This window comes from Psammomys obesus, unplaced genomic scaffold (genome assembly GCF_907164565.1).
Source record: "Psammomys obesus unplaced genomic scaffold, mPsaObe1.curated_primary_1811, whole genome shotgun sequence".
In the NCBI taxonomy this organism is placed as follows: Eukaryota; Metazoa; Chordata; class Mammalia; order Rodentia; family Muridae; genus Psammomys; species Psammomys obesus.
The window spans coordinates 11,736,569-11,752,923 of record NW_026596162.1 but is presented as its reverse complement, the minus strand read 5'-3'; the positions used below and the strand labels follow the sequence as shown (position 1 = coordinate 11,752,923).

Here is a 16,355-nt window from a genome sequence, read left to right as displayed (position 1 = left end):
TTCTTTCTTTCTTTCTTTCTTTCTTTCTTTCTTTCTTTCTTTCTTTCCCTTCCTTCCTTCCTTCCTTCCTTCCTTCATTCCTTCATTCCTTCCTTTCTCTTTCTTTCCTTTTTTCTAGACAGGGTTTCTCTGTGTAGCCTTGGCTGTCCTTGGACTTGCTTCGTAGATCAGGCTGGCCTCGAACTCAACAGAGATCCACCTGCCACTGCCTCCCCGGGTGCTGGGGTGACAGATGTGAGCCACCGTGCCTGGCCTGCTGTTGGTTTCTAACTCCTTAATGTCAGAAAGGCAAATGTCATTCGCTGGCAGAATGCTTTGCCTCGAATGTGTCAGGGCCCTGGTTTTGATCCCCTAGTAGTGAAAAAAGGAAAAAATATACTATTGTTATGGTATCAGAGATAAGTGGTACAAGATACCATATGAATGGAAAGTTAGTTTGGAAATAAAAGCAATAACAGAAAATTAAGAAGCACCGACCCTCCCGAAAGGCTGGGTTAATTGGTAGACTGAGATACGTTGTATTCTGAGTTTGACCTTAGAGAGTGCTTCACTCTTGATCTGTGGTAATTAATGTCATGGTTTTGAGATGGCATTCTTCCTGAACTTAAGTAATCCTTCTGCCCCAGCCTTCTGGATAATTGGAACTCTGGTGCTACACACACAGCTCACCCCTGGCGTTTGAGTCTAGTGTATGTGCGCTGTGCTGTGGTGTTTGGCAAACTCCACTGTATGACACTTTTGAAGACAGGACAAGAAAACTGGCCAAGACCTATGTTTTTTGTTTGTTTGTTTTCTCTGCTTAATTTTGGTTTTGAGCCCAGTGTGACTTCTGGCTAGGTCTCTCCATCCTTGGGGAGTCGTAGCCATAGTGATCAGGGGTAAGAACCCGAAGTCGTTGGTGCACGTTCCAAAGACCTGCTCTGCACAGACAGTCCTGGCCTCGCACATGGGCTTACCCGGCGCCTGTGACCCCAGCTGTGTTGTTGGAGGGCCGATTTGGGTGTTGCAACGCTTTGCTATTGATTGGGAACAAGGCAGAGAAGTCGGTCCTGACGGGTAGCCAGTGCACAAAACAATGTTATATAATAATAAGAGCCTCTCTGTGCTTTGTGGACCCATTTCAATTTTGGAACTATATGCAGAAGAGACAGCGTGGCTATCACTATTTTAGATTAATATCATATGGTTGTATTCATACAAATTCACCCAAGTTGTGTACTGTATTGTACATTTATTAATCACCTCTGCACAGAGAAATGAACTAATGAGTAATTCTACTTAGCAGTTAAAAACAAGCAATAACAAGTTTCAGAAGAAAAAAAAATGCTGCTTTTTAAGCATCAGTAGATATAATGTAGTTAAAATCTATTTTACCATTCATTCAGTCCAGGGTATTTGAGGCTTGATGCCATTTTATCCTGGATAATTGTGGTTTGCTTAATGTTCTCTTGAACCTAGGCCCTCCACACATGCTAGACAGATGCCCTACCACTGACCTCTGACCCCATCCCGCTTTAACTTTGAGTTGCCCATGGTCATCTTGCACTTACTCTGTGACGCAGGGAAGCCCTGAACTTCTGAAACTGGGAAACGGCCTTCCACTCGGTGCTTCAGGAAGAGTCTGTGACAGGCTGTTTCTCTCTGCCTTTTCATCCAGTCGCTCACAACCTGGTGATTTAGAAGGTTTGAGGGGGGGAGGGTCACTGTGGCAATTCACCTACAACAGAAAGCAGAGAGTGGCCAATGGGCAGGAAGAGATTCATTCATTCTCTAGACCCGTCACTTACACTCACACTAGGCAAGATGCATCTAAACTGGTTTCCCTGGCCCTGGTTCTGCAGCAGATTGCAAACGGCTGGTTCGGTCCTTCCAGGATAGGAGTGAGCTCCCCCCCCCCCCTTTTTTTTTGGCCCAATACATTACCGTTCCCATCCACACCCGACACGTCCTTCCGTGCTCTCCCTCCTCCCAGGCTCAGCTGAATCCTCCCTCTGGTTCTTTGAGATGAAACATGATTTTGGAGACACAGGCAGCTGTTTCTTCTCAGCTGCCTCTGAACAGTTTCCTACATCTGTGTCTTCTGGATGGAATTTGGGGCAAGTCGAGTGCCGTCTTCCTGTGTGCATTTTGCAGGACAGGCTCCGGTTATGTGTTGGTCATTGCTGTAGGAGCAAGGTTTTATCAAAAACATGAAAGTCCACCTGGAGGGGAACGCCTTAGGTATTAGGAGCCCACTGTGTGTAGGTCCTGAGAGAACAATCCCATGTCATCTGAACACCATAGAATATACTTCCACAAACTAAGAGAATACAGAGACGCTGGTGATAACAGCCTTGTGAGACCAGCGTCGTCTTTGGCTTCTCATTGCCATAAGTGTTGGTATGTGGCGCCCGACTGTACTTAGAATTGGTTGTACCAGATGTTTCTCTTTTTTTCTGTTTCCTCCTTTTCCATGTTGCTGAAAGATGAAATCGGGCACGTTAACTCTTTAAGTATTTGTTAGTGCATACAGGCATTCATCAGTTGAGTTGTTCTGTAAGGAAAGTGGTTTGGGGTGCTTCATCCAAGCCCCAGGAAGGGAAACCTTCAGCGTGAACATGCAAGCAGAGCAATGAAATAGTTGACATTTGAGCAGTTGTCTCTCTTTAACATCCTGACAGGAAGTCCCTGACAACGTAGCCAGTTCTCAGACATCCTGAGGAGTGGCGTCTGCTCGCTTCATTTCTCTTAGGTGGAAACTTGGGGCATTGCTACCATCTCAGTCTCAGGGTCACCTTTGAAATAATTTTTATAGTTTGTTCATAGTTTATCTCTAGGTTGTTATACCACAAAATTCCCAGCCCCCAAAGATAGCATATGAACTGCATTTTATTGTGGTATCAGCATTATTCACTAAGGGTTAAGAGCACGTACTGCCCTTGCAGATGAGCCAAGTCTAGTTCCTAGAACCCACACTGGACACCTCAAAACAACCTGTAGAGTCCAGATGACCTGATGTTCTCTTCTGGACTGCGCGCAGACAGACGCGTATGTACATGCTGTAATTAAAAAATAGAGCAAGCCAGTGTGGTGGCGCATGCTTTTAATCCCAGCGCTTGGGAGGCAGAGGCAGGCTGATCTCTGTGAGTTCAAGGCCAGCCTGGTCTACATAGTAAAATCTTGTCTCAAAAAAAAAAAAAAAAGAAAGAAAGAAAGAAAGAAAGAAAGAAAGAAAGAAAGAAAGAAAGAAAGAAAGAAAGAAAGGAAAAAAGGAAGGAAGGGGGGGAAGGGAAGGGAAGGAAACCTTCTAACCACAGATGAATGCCATACAGCCATTACTAGTCAACTGGTTGAGTCCTTAAGCTCTGTCTATCTGGATAGAAATCATGGGGAGAGGAAACAAAGCTTTTCCACTCTTGCCAGTCCAAGCCTTGAGTAGCCAAGGCCGAGAGTCTGGACCAAAAGACCCACAAGCTCCTAGCTGCGAGCGAAGAATGCCCTCAGGCTTGTGATCACCATGGCCTCAACACTTACTGCAGCCCTTGGCTTCCAACAGCAGTGACCCGCGGCAGCAGCCAGCAGCACCGGCCGGTCCTTCTAGTGTTAAAGCTCCTGCACAGGCCTCAGGTTCCGGGATCCTCAGTCACACTGTGAGGAGCACTGCAGGCTCATTTCCACAGTGTTGGTATCGTCGGCCATTGACGGAAGCTGTGGTGTTACAGTTCTGGCGCTTAGCATGCCTGGGAGCCTTGGTGTTAAGGTGCATCTCCCTGGAACTGGGGCCCAGAGTACGCTTCTCCCTTCCTCAGTTCCCCTCTACTCAGCCATGCTTCCTTGTCTCCATCATGATGCCACCCCACCCCCCACCCCATGCCTGATATTCTGCCCTGGCTATTCCCTGGACTCTTCAGTTCAGGGGGTCTACACAGGAGGGTGTCTCCTGGCTGACTGGAAAAGTGAGTGATTCTGCTGATATAGCCAGAAAGGGGTGTCAACCATTTTTTGAGCAATCACAGTGAGCCTCCATGCAAATGAAGGATTTTGTTTGTACCAGTCATCACAGGCCTTATCATGGCACCAGGGAAAGTGCCCCCCCCCCCATTAGACTGGTTGAAAATAGCTGTTGGACTGCCAGGCAAGGATGTCCAGTTCACAGGCTGAATGAGGCCCAGGATGGCCACAAAGGCAGCCCATCACAAAGTCGTGAACATACTCAAAACGTTGTAGGAATTGTTTTGTACTGGATTGCGTGGTTCTCCAGCATGAAAACGTTATGGATGGCCATGTGACCCAGAGAGGCCAAAGGGTGTATACCTAGGCTTTTGATAAAGAAAGGAAACGAGAAGAAAAGGCAGCGCGAGCCAAAGGCAGCTGTGACTACAGGGCAGCTTCCTTGGGATGTGCATGCAAGGTTCAAGTGGCCAGGCTGACGTGAGAGTGGGTGTGATGCCTTCGCTGGTCGTCTGAGTAGTAGCTTCAGCACCAGGAAAAGATCTAAGAGGTATCAGTCAGGGAAGTAGGCATACTGAGTCCGACGTCAGCTCATTTACAGGACGAGCAAACAATAAAAGGAACACTTATGAAGCCGAATACAGTGGGCACGCACCTATAATCTCAACTGGAAAGGCCGAGGCAGGAGAATCAAGCCTGTTGTACACAGCAAGACCCTCTCACAAAACACAAACAAATCCCACCAGGGCCTGGAGGGCAGGCTCAGCAGTTCAGCCCACAGCATCCACATCTGTGTTCAAAACCACCAGTAACTCCAGCCCCAGGGCACTGACCTCAGACTCTGGCCTCTGGGGCCGTTCGTTGTGCTCATACTTTGATGCACACACATATAAAACTTATCTTTTTTTTTTTTTTTAATTTTTTTAAAAGTCATTGGGAACATTGTGTTTACAGAGCAAAACGGCTGATTAGCACTGAGTGACCTAACAGGACGCAGCTGTGTGCTAGCTTTGCAATACGTAGCTGCCCAGGGAGACCTGAGCTCCTCGTTTGTCTCCCGACCCCTGGGGATGGGCGCATCTTGACTGACCATTGTCTGATTCACACGTCCGGAAAGCTTGTCAGTCAGTTATGCGCAGGATGGAATGTGAGGAGACTGCTTTCTTGTTTCCAGACCAAATACCGAGTCAGCGAGGGTAGCTGCACACAAGCTGTGCCCTCCCCCTCCCTGTTGCCAAGTGTCCACTCATTCTTAAGCCGTTCTTCAGCACAGCACAGACGAAAGTGGCTGAGTTATATTGGTTTTCACAGATAGTTTCCGTCATCCCAAGTGACAGGAATCCACTTTTCAAAGCACTTTTCCTAACAGGCTGATATGGGATTGATTTTTTTTTTTTTTTTTTTTTTTTTAATTTTCCAAGAGGTATGGAAAAAAAATCCTCTTGGAATGTCAGTGGAAAGTGGAATTTTTGGCCAGCTAAATAGGTAAATGTACCACTGGCTATAGACCAAAACCCCGATTCCTTGCCACTAACTGAGAGCATGGTGGGGCCATAGTGGGAGCTGTGCTGTGATGCTGCTGGAGGGCTCTTTGAGGCCCCCCCACCCCCGATAGCCTGTCTCACCTAATTGGTTCACCGAAGGTAAAATGGGAAATTGTGTGGCTGGTTGTCTCTGTAGATTCTGTGTCCTAAGATTCAACTAACACAAATGTTCAGGAACAAAAAGGGGCTGTAGTGAGCGCGTAGACACTTGGATTGTTCCCTTGACAATCCAGCTCAGTGCCTGTTTACCTAGCCTGTTTGCCTGGTTAGGTAGTCTAGAGATGGTTTGAGTACATAGGAAGATGTGTGCAGATTATATGCAAGCACTGTAACATTTCCTATCAGGTAACTGAGCATCCCTGGATTTGGGGATCTCTGCATCCCCAAGGGTGCTCAGGGATGACAGTGTTTTGTTAACTCGGCACATGCTGTTTCCTGTGATTGTCAACAGAACCCAAGTGGCTTTCCTTTGTCAAATAAAGCAGTGGTTTAAAGGAGGTGAAAATAAAGTAAAATGAAACGAGGCAGGTATAACAAGAAGCTTCATCAAAAGTACAGGGCACGGTGCCCTCATTGTTCTCCCCGAACAGGGCAGATGTGTCCAGATGAGTCTTAAGGGAAAGAAAATTTAAGCTTCGTGTACAGAGTGAAACTTCTGGCCTGCTTAGAATTAAAAACTCCTGTGCGTTTTTATCACGCCATCCACATGGCCTGTCTTGGTTGGGTGGGTGGTCTTGCTCCTATGTTCAGGCAGGCCTGAGAACAGCCCGAGATACCAGTTAGACCAGACAAAAATCTAGAAGACAGAAATCGATTCCCCACCATGCCCCAGTGCCTGAGGTAGGCATAGACATCCAGGCTGATTTCTCTCTGGCTGGCTGGTGAAATTCCAAGGAAATGATGCCTCAGCTTCGAGCTGAGTGGAATGCTGTGATCTTCTTTGCTGGCAGTCAGAACAGTAGAGCTGCCTGCCTGTCCTAGTCCATGGACTTTCTCTACTTCTGAGCTCTGGACTTTTCAAGGGGCTTGGAATTCTATGGAGATTGTTGAACCTAGTGCTGAAGAAAACTCAACTGTTATTTTACCCCTCTACTGTTTGATTTGCATGCCTCCTATCCTGAATTTAAATTCGGTTAGTCACATACACCCCTTTTTGAGACGTAATCTTTCTGTGTAGTCCTGGTCAATGGAATTTGTGTAGGCCAGGCTGGTCTCAAACTTAGGGCAGCCCTCCTGCCTCGGTGCCTCCCCATACTTGGGTACAGGTGTGAGGTGTGCCCCGCCCACACCTCAGCTTAGTTTTCTGACCCCCATGATTCTGATCTCAGGAAAGCCTCCCGCTTTTGACAATGATTTTACATTTATGAATTGATATTGTAAGAGCATGATCAAGAATGACAATATCAGGAAAGCCAAGAATTGTCCTAGGATCACATACACTACGAATCAAATTCAGGACTGAATTTTACATGCAAGGAGAACATTTACAAATCACGTCAACCTCATCTTTTTTCTTACTTTGAAAACTTTGCTTTTCAGCATTTCCTTTGAGTATAATTTCAGTCGTTTCCAAGTTGTTAGCATGCAAAATGAAGTGTCGCAGAGATGCCATTGTGGCTCAGTGGAAGGATATTTTCCTAGCATAGGCCAACCCCCAGGTTTGATTTTTCAGCACTGAAAAAAATAATTAACATTAGAAACAGTCATGTGGTTGATGTTGGGGGAAGGCCAGAACTTGTCTTAAAAGTTCTCTTCAGTGTTGAAATAGGTAAAGCTTACCATCCAGTATCATGGTTTTGAAATCACTGTCCTCGTTTATCTTAGAGTATCTGTGCCTAACAATGAAAAATAATGTGTATATTTTAACACTAATGTACAAAAGGTTAAATATAGGGTGTGGGTATAACTTAGTTGGATGGATGAGACGGGATGTATTGAGGGTGGTTTGGCCTGGGTGTAGCTCAGGTGCTAACACTCCTTGCCTATCACCCATGAAGCCCCAGGTTTGATCCCAGAGCCACAGAGCTCAGCTGCGGCGTAGCTGCTTATGATTCTAGGACTCAGGGGTCTGAGACAAGAAGGGCAGAAATTAAGGGTCATCCTCTGTCATTCCTAGTTTTAAGGCCAGCCTGAGTTACATGACACCTTGTCTCAAAGAAATCAGGTGGGAGCCAGGAAGAAAATTTGCATGTAAAGTTGGTTTAAAAAGAGTTTAGCTCTGTGCAGTAATGGTTATATATAGTATTTCTGTATCTCCAAATCCCTTCACTACCATTTCCTAGAATCATTAAAAATGCCTCTCAATGGATGTCTAGATCCATTCTGTTAGATCAGGGCAGACATTATTATCTGTGTATAGATTCTGAGCTATAGTAAGAGGTTTACAGGGCAGACAGCTGGATACGTGTGCTTTTTCAGATCCCATTACAAAGTTGCTGAATTTGTTTTTGTTTTTTTCTTTTCTTTTTCTCTTTCATTGTTTCCCTCTGATGTGGCCATTGTGTTGACAACTTCTGTATCTCGGCTATTGAATTTTTTTCTTTTCATCATGAAGAAAACCTCCCAAGGTAAGTACTGGCATGGAACTGGGCATCGGTACTGACTTAGTATACATTTAGGGTCCTAACTCATCGTAGGATAATTTCCATGGATAATTTCCTGGCCACCTAAGAATTAAGACTAACATTCTATTTTAAAATATAAGCCTGAGCCAACACTTGATGCTGGCCCTGACGAAAGGCCAGCGTGTGTTCTCACTCGTTGTTTCAGGCTTAGAAGATGCTTGTCTCTGTAGAGCTTCCAGCCGGGTGCTTGGTTCTGTCCTGTGGGTATGGAAAGGGAGCTTAGCAGAAGAGTGAGTAGCAGAAGCAGGTGCTGGTTCATAGGCCAAGAGTGTTATAACTGCACCGGCAAGAGTGTAATGTCAACGGGCCGCAAGCTAGAGTCATTTGGGAGGAGGGGCTCTCGATTGAGAGAATGTCCCCGTAAGACTGGCCTGTAGGCAGCTCTGTAGGACACTTTCTGAATTAGTGATTGATGTGGGAGGGCCCATTCTATTGTGGGTGGGGCCACCCCCGGGGCTGGTTGGTGGTCCCAGGTTCTATAAGAAAGCAGGCTGAGCAAGCCATGGGGAGCAAGCCAGGAAGCAGCACTCCCCCATGGCCTCTGCATCAGCTCCTGCCTCCAGGTTCTCATGTCCTGACTTCCCTGGATCATAGACTTCAAGGTGTGAGCTGAAATAAACCCTTTCCTCCCCATGCTGCTTTTGGTCATGGTGTTTTACCCCAGCAATGACTAAGGGAGTGGCCATTCAAGAAAGCAGAAAAATAAAACAGGTTCTCCAGAATGAAATTTACTGACTTGCTCAGACAAACTATCTTCTGTCTTGCCAAGAAGAATTAATATCTTTGCAAAGGCTTTTCACACATTCAGATAAAGAGGGTCCATGCTGATTTGGTATGCACCATCAGAGTTCTCAGCCAATCACAGTGACCATCAGTTAAACCCGTCCTGCTGCCTCAGCCAACTTTTGATGACATTTTTACCAATGGAGACCCCAAAAGCCCAGGAATAAATGGAGTAGGCACGCAAAGGTATTTGAGTGAGCAGGCCTGCATAAGTGAAAGTGGATTTAGTGGGTTTTGTCACCAGGGAGCATTTCACTGAGTACAGAGAGATATTTAGGATTGCAAGTCACCAGAAGTTTGACTAACCCTACTTAATGACACTGATTATGGCCATGTTCCCTAAAGATAGGATGAGGGCCAACTCTTCGTCCACATAGTCAGGATCTAGATGGGAGAGCAGAAGAGAGATGAGACAGGCGTACTCCCCCTGGGGATATGAAGAAAAAAGCCCTTGGATTATGGAAAACTGATAAAATGTTATTTCATGCTTTCCCTTTATTGAAGGCATCGTTCATATTCTCTTTGGCACTAAGAGTTTGAACTCCAGCAGGGAAGGCATGCACTGACTAAAGAGTAGGCTATGTCCTGAGAAAGGGGAGGTAGCTAGCGTGAGCTTGGCTGTTCATCATGATCAGATCTGGAGGATCATGATGCTTCTCCCTGAGTACTCGCTGGAGTGATCACAATCCCTAAAATTCACAATCTTGAAAGTTTTCTGCCCCTGGGCATATGTGTTCCTTCAGCTGCCTGTTTCTTCTTTTCTTTGCTCCCAGAGGTTTCAAAGCATATATTCATCCAGGTAATAAGTTAACTTCATTTCACACACAGACACACACACACAGACACACACACAAACACACACACACACACAGCCAGTGTGTTACTGGAACCATTCCACCTGTGGCTGCCCAATGAAGGAAAAGTATTGACGTTGGCAAGGCACAAAAACAGTTTTAACAGTCACTGCTACCTTGCACACAGAACATCCTGGTTGTGTTCTAGCCTGCATACGAAGTGTATGCTAAGATCATTCCTAAGAATAGCCATGAAATTCTCAAAACTAACTTCAATGTTGAGTCATCATGTTAAAAATACATTATTAAAGTCAGGGAAAGTGGTGCATGCCTTTAATACCAGCACTTGAGGAGGCAGAGGCCATCTTTGAGAGTTCAAGGCCAGCCTGGTCTACAAAGAGAGTCTAGAACAGTCAAGGCTACACAGAGAAACCCTGTCTCAAAAAAACAAAAACCAAACCAGTTATATAGTAATTATATAATTATATATGTGATTAAATAGTTAATAGCTGATATCCACTCTATGAGATACATTTGAGAGGCCTAAGATCGGCCTGAAACCAAGTAAAGGATAAAACAGAGTAAAATGTATTAACATCGCAGAAGTAGATTTAGAGTATGTCTGTGTGGAAAAGAAGCGGGGGAAAAACAAAGGTGCTTTTAACACATTCTAAGACAGTGAGATTTGGGCCTCGGTGATCAGAGTGCCTCAGGGAAGATCAGGTGGTTCACCTTAGCAGATCACTTCAGGGAGGCAGCTTATATGAAGCACTGTGATGGTGGCGAGCTGAGTGTGTATGCCATATGAAAACAGTTGTGCAGGGACCATGGGAGCCCAGTGTATGAAGTTCATAGGATGGAAGTTCCTGCTCTGACGTTTCTTGCAGTCAGAAATGACACACCAGGAATCCAGAGCACCTCCATCGAGTTCAGCTGAAATGCATAAAGCCCGTGCTTAGGATGTAGAACTTGGTTCAAGCCTCAGAACCCATTCGTGTAGTGGAAGGAGAAACTGGACTCCCCAAAGTTGGCCTCTGACCTCCTGATGTTCATAGACCTACCCACATACACACACACACACACACACACACACACACACACACACACACACACGCATGCATAAATGTGATTACATTCTTAAAGTCTGTGCTTGAAGAAACTGGAACTCTATCAGGGTTAGTGAGGGATTACTAGACCAAGGTCCAAAAAGACCCTAGAAATTCAGAGAGAGAAGCCTAGTGTCTCGGGTGCAGTTTTCAGGTGGAGTCAGCTTCCAGGCAGAGAGAGTTGCTGGCAGCTCTGTAGGACAGGACGGGTGTAGGGGTTCAGTCCCACCTTGCCAGAGCTGAAGTCCTGCTAAACTCCCTGTACTGTAGTCTGTACTGTGGGTTGAAACCAGGCCTTAGGGGGCACGTGAAGGAAAGCCAAAAGGGAATCAGCCCTCAGGTGGATCACTGTCAGGTCTAAAGTCATAGTGTTACAGTGTAGTGGCACTTTTCCATAATCAGGAGGCTGAGGCTGGACAACCTGGGGGGACAACAGTAAGACTGAGTCCGTGGGACAGAAGAAAGCCTGTAATGCCAGCGCTCAGGAGACAAAGGCAGCAGGACCCAGGAAATCTCAAGGACTGAAGTCATAATAAAGTAATCCCAGAATTCAGGTGCCTAGAAGCTACAGGAAGAAACACAGATAAGGACTCCACAGCCACCTTTAAGAGCATCCCACACTGAGATGCGTCTCAGCGGCAGAGCACAAGGTCCCAGGTTCAATCCTCACCAATGGAAGACAAAAACACAAACGGAAACACGTACAGATGAAGAAGGCGCGCAAGATCAGGAATGAGAACCAGCAGAAATGAAAGTAAGAAATAGGCCCGCCAGTGCTTCTGATAGCGAATTGTTAGGCCCAAACTCTAAGCGCCCTTGTTATATTTCAGGAGTTAAAAAAAAATCATATAATTCAAGAAACCAATAACCCATAAGAATTCTTAGTCTGAAAAGTCCAAACCCCAAGGTTCTATAACAGATTAGATCTAGGTAAAGATAGAGGCTAGGAGAAATGGAAGATAAGTCAGTTAATATTAAAATGAGATGCTGAAGAGACAAAGGACGTGGAAACTACCAAAGATCCACATTTTGTAAGAAGTAAGCTCAGACCTTCCATTCTTTAGAAAAATTCATTCAAAATGGGTCATAGACCTCAATACAGAATACAACTCTGGAATGCTTTCAGAGATGAGGAGGTGGCCGTGGCTCTGTGATGATCTTTCAGGGACAAAGCTGAAAGCATGACATAGAAAAAGCTGCAGTATTCTATTAAAAGTGTTCTCCTCGGGAGGGGCTTATGGGGAGATACAAAGTGAATAAAGTGTAATTAATAATAATTTTTAAAAAAAAAGTGTTCTCTGCCAGTGACAACGTTAAGTGGAAAGAAACACTGTATGCTGGGACAAATAATGGAGAAAACACCCAATAAATGATTTGCATCCAAATTATACAAAGCTCTCTTAAACTCAGAAAAAACCGAAGAAAAGAGAACTCAATTTTTAGATTGACAAAAATATCTGAATAGATATTTTCTCAAAGAGGATGCACAGGTGTCAAACAAATAAAAAAAGGGACCATGAGGTCATTAGGGAATCTACATTAAAACAATAATGAGATCCCATCACACACCTATAGGATGCCTAAAATCTCCAAGTCTGACAGAACCAAAATGAAGGCTGTGGAGCGGCAGGAACTCTGCTATTGCTGTCAGACCGAGGCAGATGGTGCAGGCGTTCAGGAAGACAGCCCACAGCTTCTAAAAAAACCTAACTGTATTCGAACCCCGTGACCTCAGTGATCAAGTGTCTCGGTATTTACCCACACCAACTGAAAGTGTGTACCTACTGTGCACAAGTGTTTATGGCAGTCTGATTCATGATTGCCGAACACGAAAGCCATGATGATCTCCAGCAGGAGAACAGATAATGAATCCTGGCACAACCTCTTGCTACAGTATTGTTCAATGATAGAAGAGAAGTGAGCTATCCACCCACAAAAAGGTACAGCGGAACTTTCAGTGTACATTAATAAGTAGAGGAAGCCAACCTGAGAAGGTTAGATGCTCTAAGATTCCATGATTAGTCATGGTGTTCTGGAGTAGGTGAAACTACATGCCAGTGACAGAGACGGTGCTTCCTCAGGACAGTGCCCACAGCTCATACAAGCTACTCAGTGAAGCAAGGGAAGACGGACAGACAAGCCAGCTGGAGCAAGACCTGCTTCCTTGCTCGTGGACAGAGCCACAGACAGGAAATGAGCCCCAAACATAGATTGCTATGTATCTAATCTTTTGGAGCTTTCTGTCTGGTAAGTGTCAATTTTATAAATTGCTCTGAGTGGAAAAGCATTCACCTCAGGTGTATCTTTTAATATTCTGGCCTGCTGAACGCCCAGAAGTGTTTATGGGAGCAAGGTCTGTTTCCCTCCAGAACAGTAGCCCTTTAGACAATCCCGGGGACACCAGCTTATGTCTGCACATTAAAAAGAAGAAGGCCTTTGTCGTATAAGCGTCAGGGTGTGAGAGCTGTGTCTGTCATAGTCCAAAGGTGGTGCTGCAGCTGCTTGTTTGAGCCGTCTTTTGATAAGCTGAATTTTGGCGGGCACTGGTGCACAGGAAAAAGAAGGGTTATTTTATCCATTGTGTTTCATTGGGCAAGTTAGTAAGAAGGAAGCATTTGGGAAGAAATAAAAATAACTGCCAATCATTTTGTTTAGCTGATAATCTGGTTTTAGTCAACTTTCTAATTATAAATTTATGAACAAACAATATGGATTAATGAATGATTATTTTAATATTTCAATCTTGTGAACTAAATTTATTTTCCATTTTTAAAAAAATGGTGAGGAGGCCCAGAGCCGAACAGGGAGCCTCAGATGGCATGCCCACGTGTGCAGGGGCAGGATATTGGGGTAGGGTGTCCATAGGGGCAGAAATAAGGAAACAATTGATGCGTTAGGAAGTAGTGAGGGCTGGGAGTGTGAGTGGGTGTGGGAGTCCCTGGTGTGCAGTGTTGGGTGAGGAGAAAAGGTGTCATGTGTTGTGCACAGTCTGGTTAGGGTAGGGTACGTGCAAAGAAAAGTTGTGTGTGAGGAACTAAGAGAGAAGGCAGCTTATGGAGAATCTTAGAGTCAGGTCTTAATCTGCTGGGTCAGAAGGGTTATTTGGGACTTCGCTGTATCGGGTTACGTAAGCAGTAGCATGCGTGCAGGAAATGGGCCTGTGAGTAGAGACACGGGGTGGACAGCAGAGCTGCTCTACTGCACTGTCACGGCCTGGGATTGGTCTGCTCGTGCCGGGTGACGCGGCAGTGGCAGACACCCCTAGCTGCTCAGTGACTTGAGACGGTGACGGTCCGATTCGGTAACCTTAGTGTTGGTGCAGGTTGGCTGTGGCTCCAGCCCAGGCTCTAGCCTGAAGGACTGGATTCTGTCTGGTACTGGTAAACGCCGTGGCAGGGACTGGCACTCCAGCTCATCCTCAGAACCTGCAGTCAGCCCTTTGCTCTCGTACACATGGGCCGAAACCAGTGATGTAGCCAGCCTGGTATCAGTAAGATCGGAAATTACATTCCCCTTCTGCAGGCCCGACAGGAAGCAAGGCCAGAGTGGGACTTTGTAAGCTGTTCAAGGAGAGCAGGGACTCATTTGGAACAATAGTATAATTCCATCACACTTTGTCATTCTAACTCATTTTTTATTTATTTTTTTCCCAAACACATCACTGCATTTTTGTCTCGACTTTTCTTCGCACTTTATTTACCTCTCACCCGTTTTGTGCCTGGCTTTTTGCAGAGCCAGTTTTTCTCACTGTGTTCTGTACCCAAGGATGCCCAGAGATGCAGATGGTAGGGGACCAGGTTTCACACATCTCAGCCCCGCAAAGAGAAAATCATTATCTTTGTTATGGTCTGCCTTGCTACCTAGAACTATAAAAGCCTCCGGGACCAGGGAAAGCCTCTGGAACCCTGCTTCCGTCATCCCCAGCAATGTGATCCCTCCCTCCCTCAGCCCTTTCCTGCAACTGCTGGGCCGCCTCAGGTCCTTAGTCTAAGGACCCGGCGCCTGGAAGCCAGCTAGCTGCCTCGTCTCTGTCGCTATGTCCTGGGCTTTATCCCGCTGAGTGAGGAAAGCACATTAGGCAAGCTCTTTGGAACCAGGTCCAAATCCCTCCCGTGGTAATTGATGTCGGAGCGGGTTGTATTCTTTCTTCTGTGATAGGCAGCAGCAGCCATTTGCGAAGATGGCGGACAGGCTGCAAACTGCAAGGTCAGACGCGTGTGACTCGTCGGTGTTTGGTAAAGGAAGAGTGCCTGTTTACAAGTACCTGCCTTGCCCTTTGAGTGCACCGTTGGAGCAGTTTGATCAGGACGTGAGAGAACCAGTGAAGAACGCCCATAGGTGGAGGATGTGACACCCCTCTCCCCTTGTTGGGAGGGACCGTTAAAAGTTATAAGCGTGGACTGAGCAGTATTCGAAGGAGTTGGGACTGAGTTCATGCTTCATTGAGTGTGCACGCCCGGTTTACACACACCTGGTGTTAAGTAGAAGCCCTAAGCTGCTGTTAAAGTGTTGGCATGGGGCTTGAGAGAACTAGTTAGTCGGTCTTTTCAAACTTCCTTTTTAATTGGATGACAATATGGATGAGTTTCTGAGAGAGACACCTTCCCTCTTCCCTCTGAGAACGCTGAGCAGTACTTGCCAGAGAGGGCGGTTCCCCCCTGGGGTAGATAGGATGAGGGCCCTGAGCTTGGGGCAAGGCCTTATTTCTTGTGGGTGTGCAGCAGCTGCTGTTAGCTGCTTTGAATCTTCAGTCAGGCAGTACCGACTGTGTAACCTAAGACATTGTTTGGTGGGTACTTACAAGCGTGCATGAAGGAAGTGATTGATTACTCAGTGAAAAGACAGCAGTGACTGGACAGACTGTCAAACAGGAAGGGGAGGTCTGTCAACAGACATGACTAGTAAGGCTGGGGGCTCTGGTACTCGTCTCCCTGGTCTGTGGCAGCTGTGTCCAGACACGGGCTGAAGTTTGTGGACGGTCCAGGGGCTTCCACAAACAGCAGCAGTGATGGCAGTCCTGGGACCACACAGGCTTCCTGTGCACTTCGGTCTGGGGTTTCTAAGTGAGGTTTAACTTAAAATAACAACAATAATAATAAGCTGGCATACATTTCTTCCAAATAGTGACGGATAACTCTTTGTTTTATAATAATTGTGAGCACAGAGGAAAGTGGAAAAAAAAAAAAAAAGCATTGAAAATGTCAACCTGAAATGGAATGTGGAACATTCCTTGTGTTTTGGTGTAACTCAGTTTCATAACATCACATGGTGAAATGTGGACCAGAAACATCTTTCTTATTGTCCTCATGCAAAGCTACAAAGTTTGAAACAAACAAACAACAACAACAACAAACAACAGGACCCCAGCAAGCCTGTATTCCTGCAAGTGGAGAAATGGAGGTTTGCAGTATGATCTTGGGCACAGATCTGAGAGAGTGCTGGATGGGCTGTAGATGGCAGCTAGGCCTACAGAGGTGAACACTTGAGTTCATTGTTGAGAAAGGGCAGTGAAGCCAGGGTAGAAGGGAGCAACCCATTCGCACGTGCTGAAGCAGAGGGACTCCACGTGGAGCA

At 45.9% G+C, this 16,355-nt stretch overlaps 1 protein-coding gene across 2 annotated transcripts in view; it reads left to right on the top strand.

Annotated features, from left to right (window-relative positions):
- The window catches only part of Kif13a (kinesin family member 13A), a 168,647-nt gene that overhangs the window by 52,688 nt on the left and 99,604 nt on the right, over positions 1-16,355 (top strand). For both annotated transcript variants that reach the window (XM_055595083.1, XM_055595082.1), the window contains exon 3: positions 8,029-8,041. In XM_055595083.1, the coding sequence (XP_055451058.1) occupies positions 8,029-8,041 (13 nt within the window). The remainder of the gene's footprint in view (positions 1-8,028; positions 8,042-16,355) is intronic.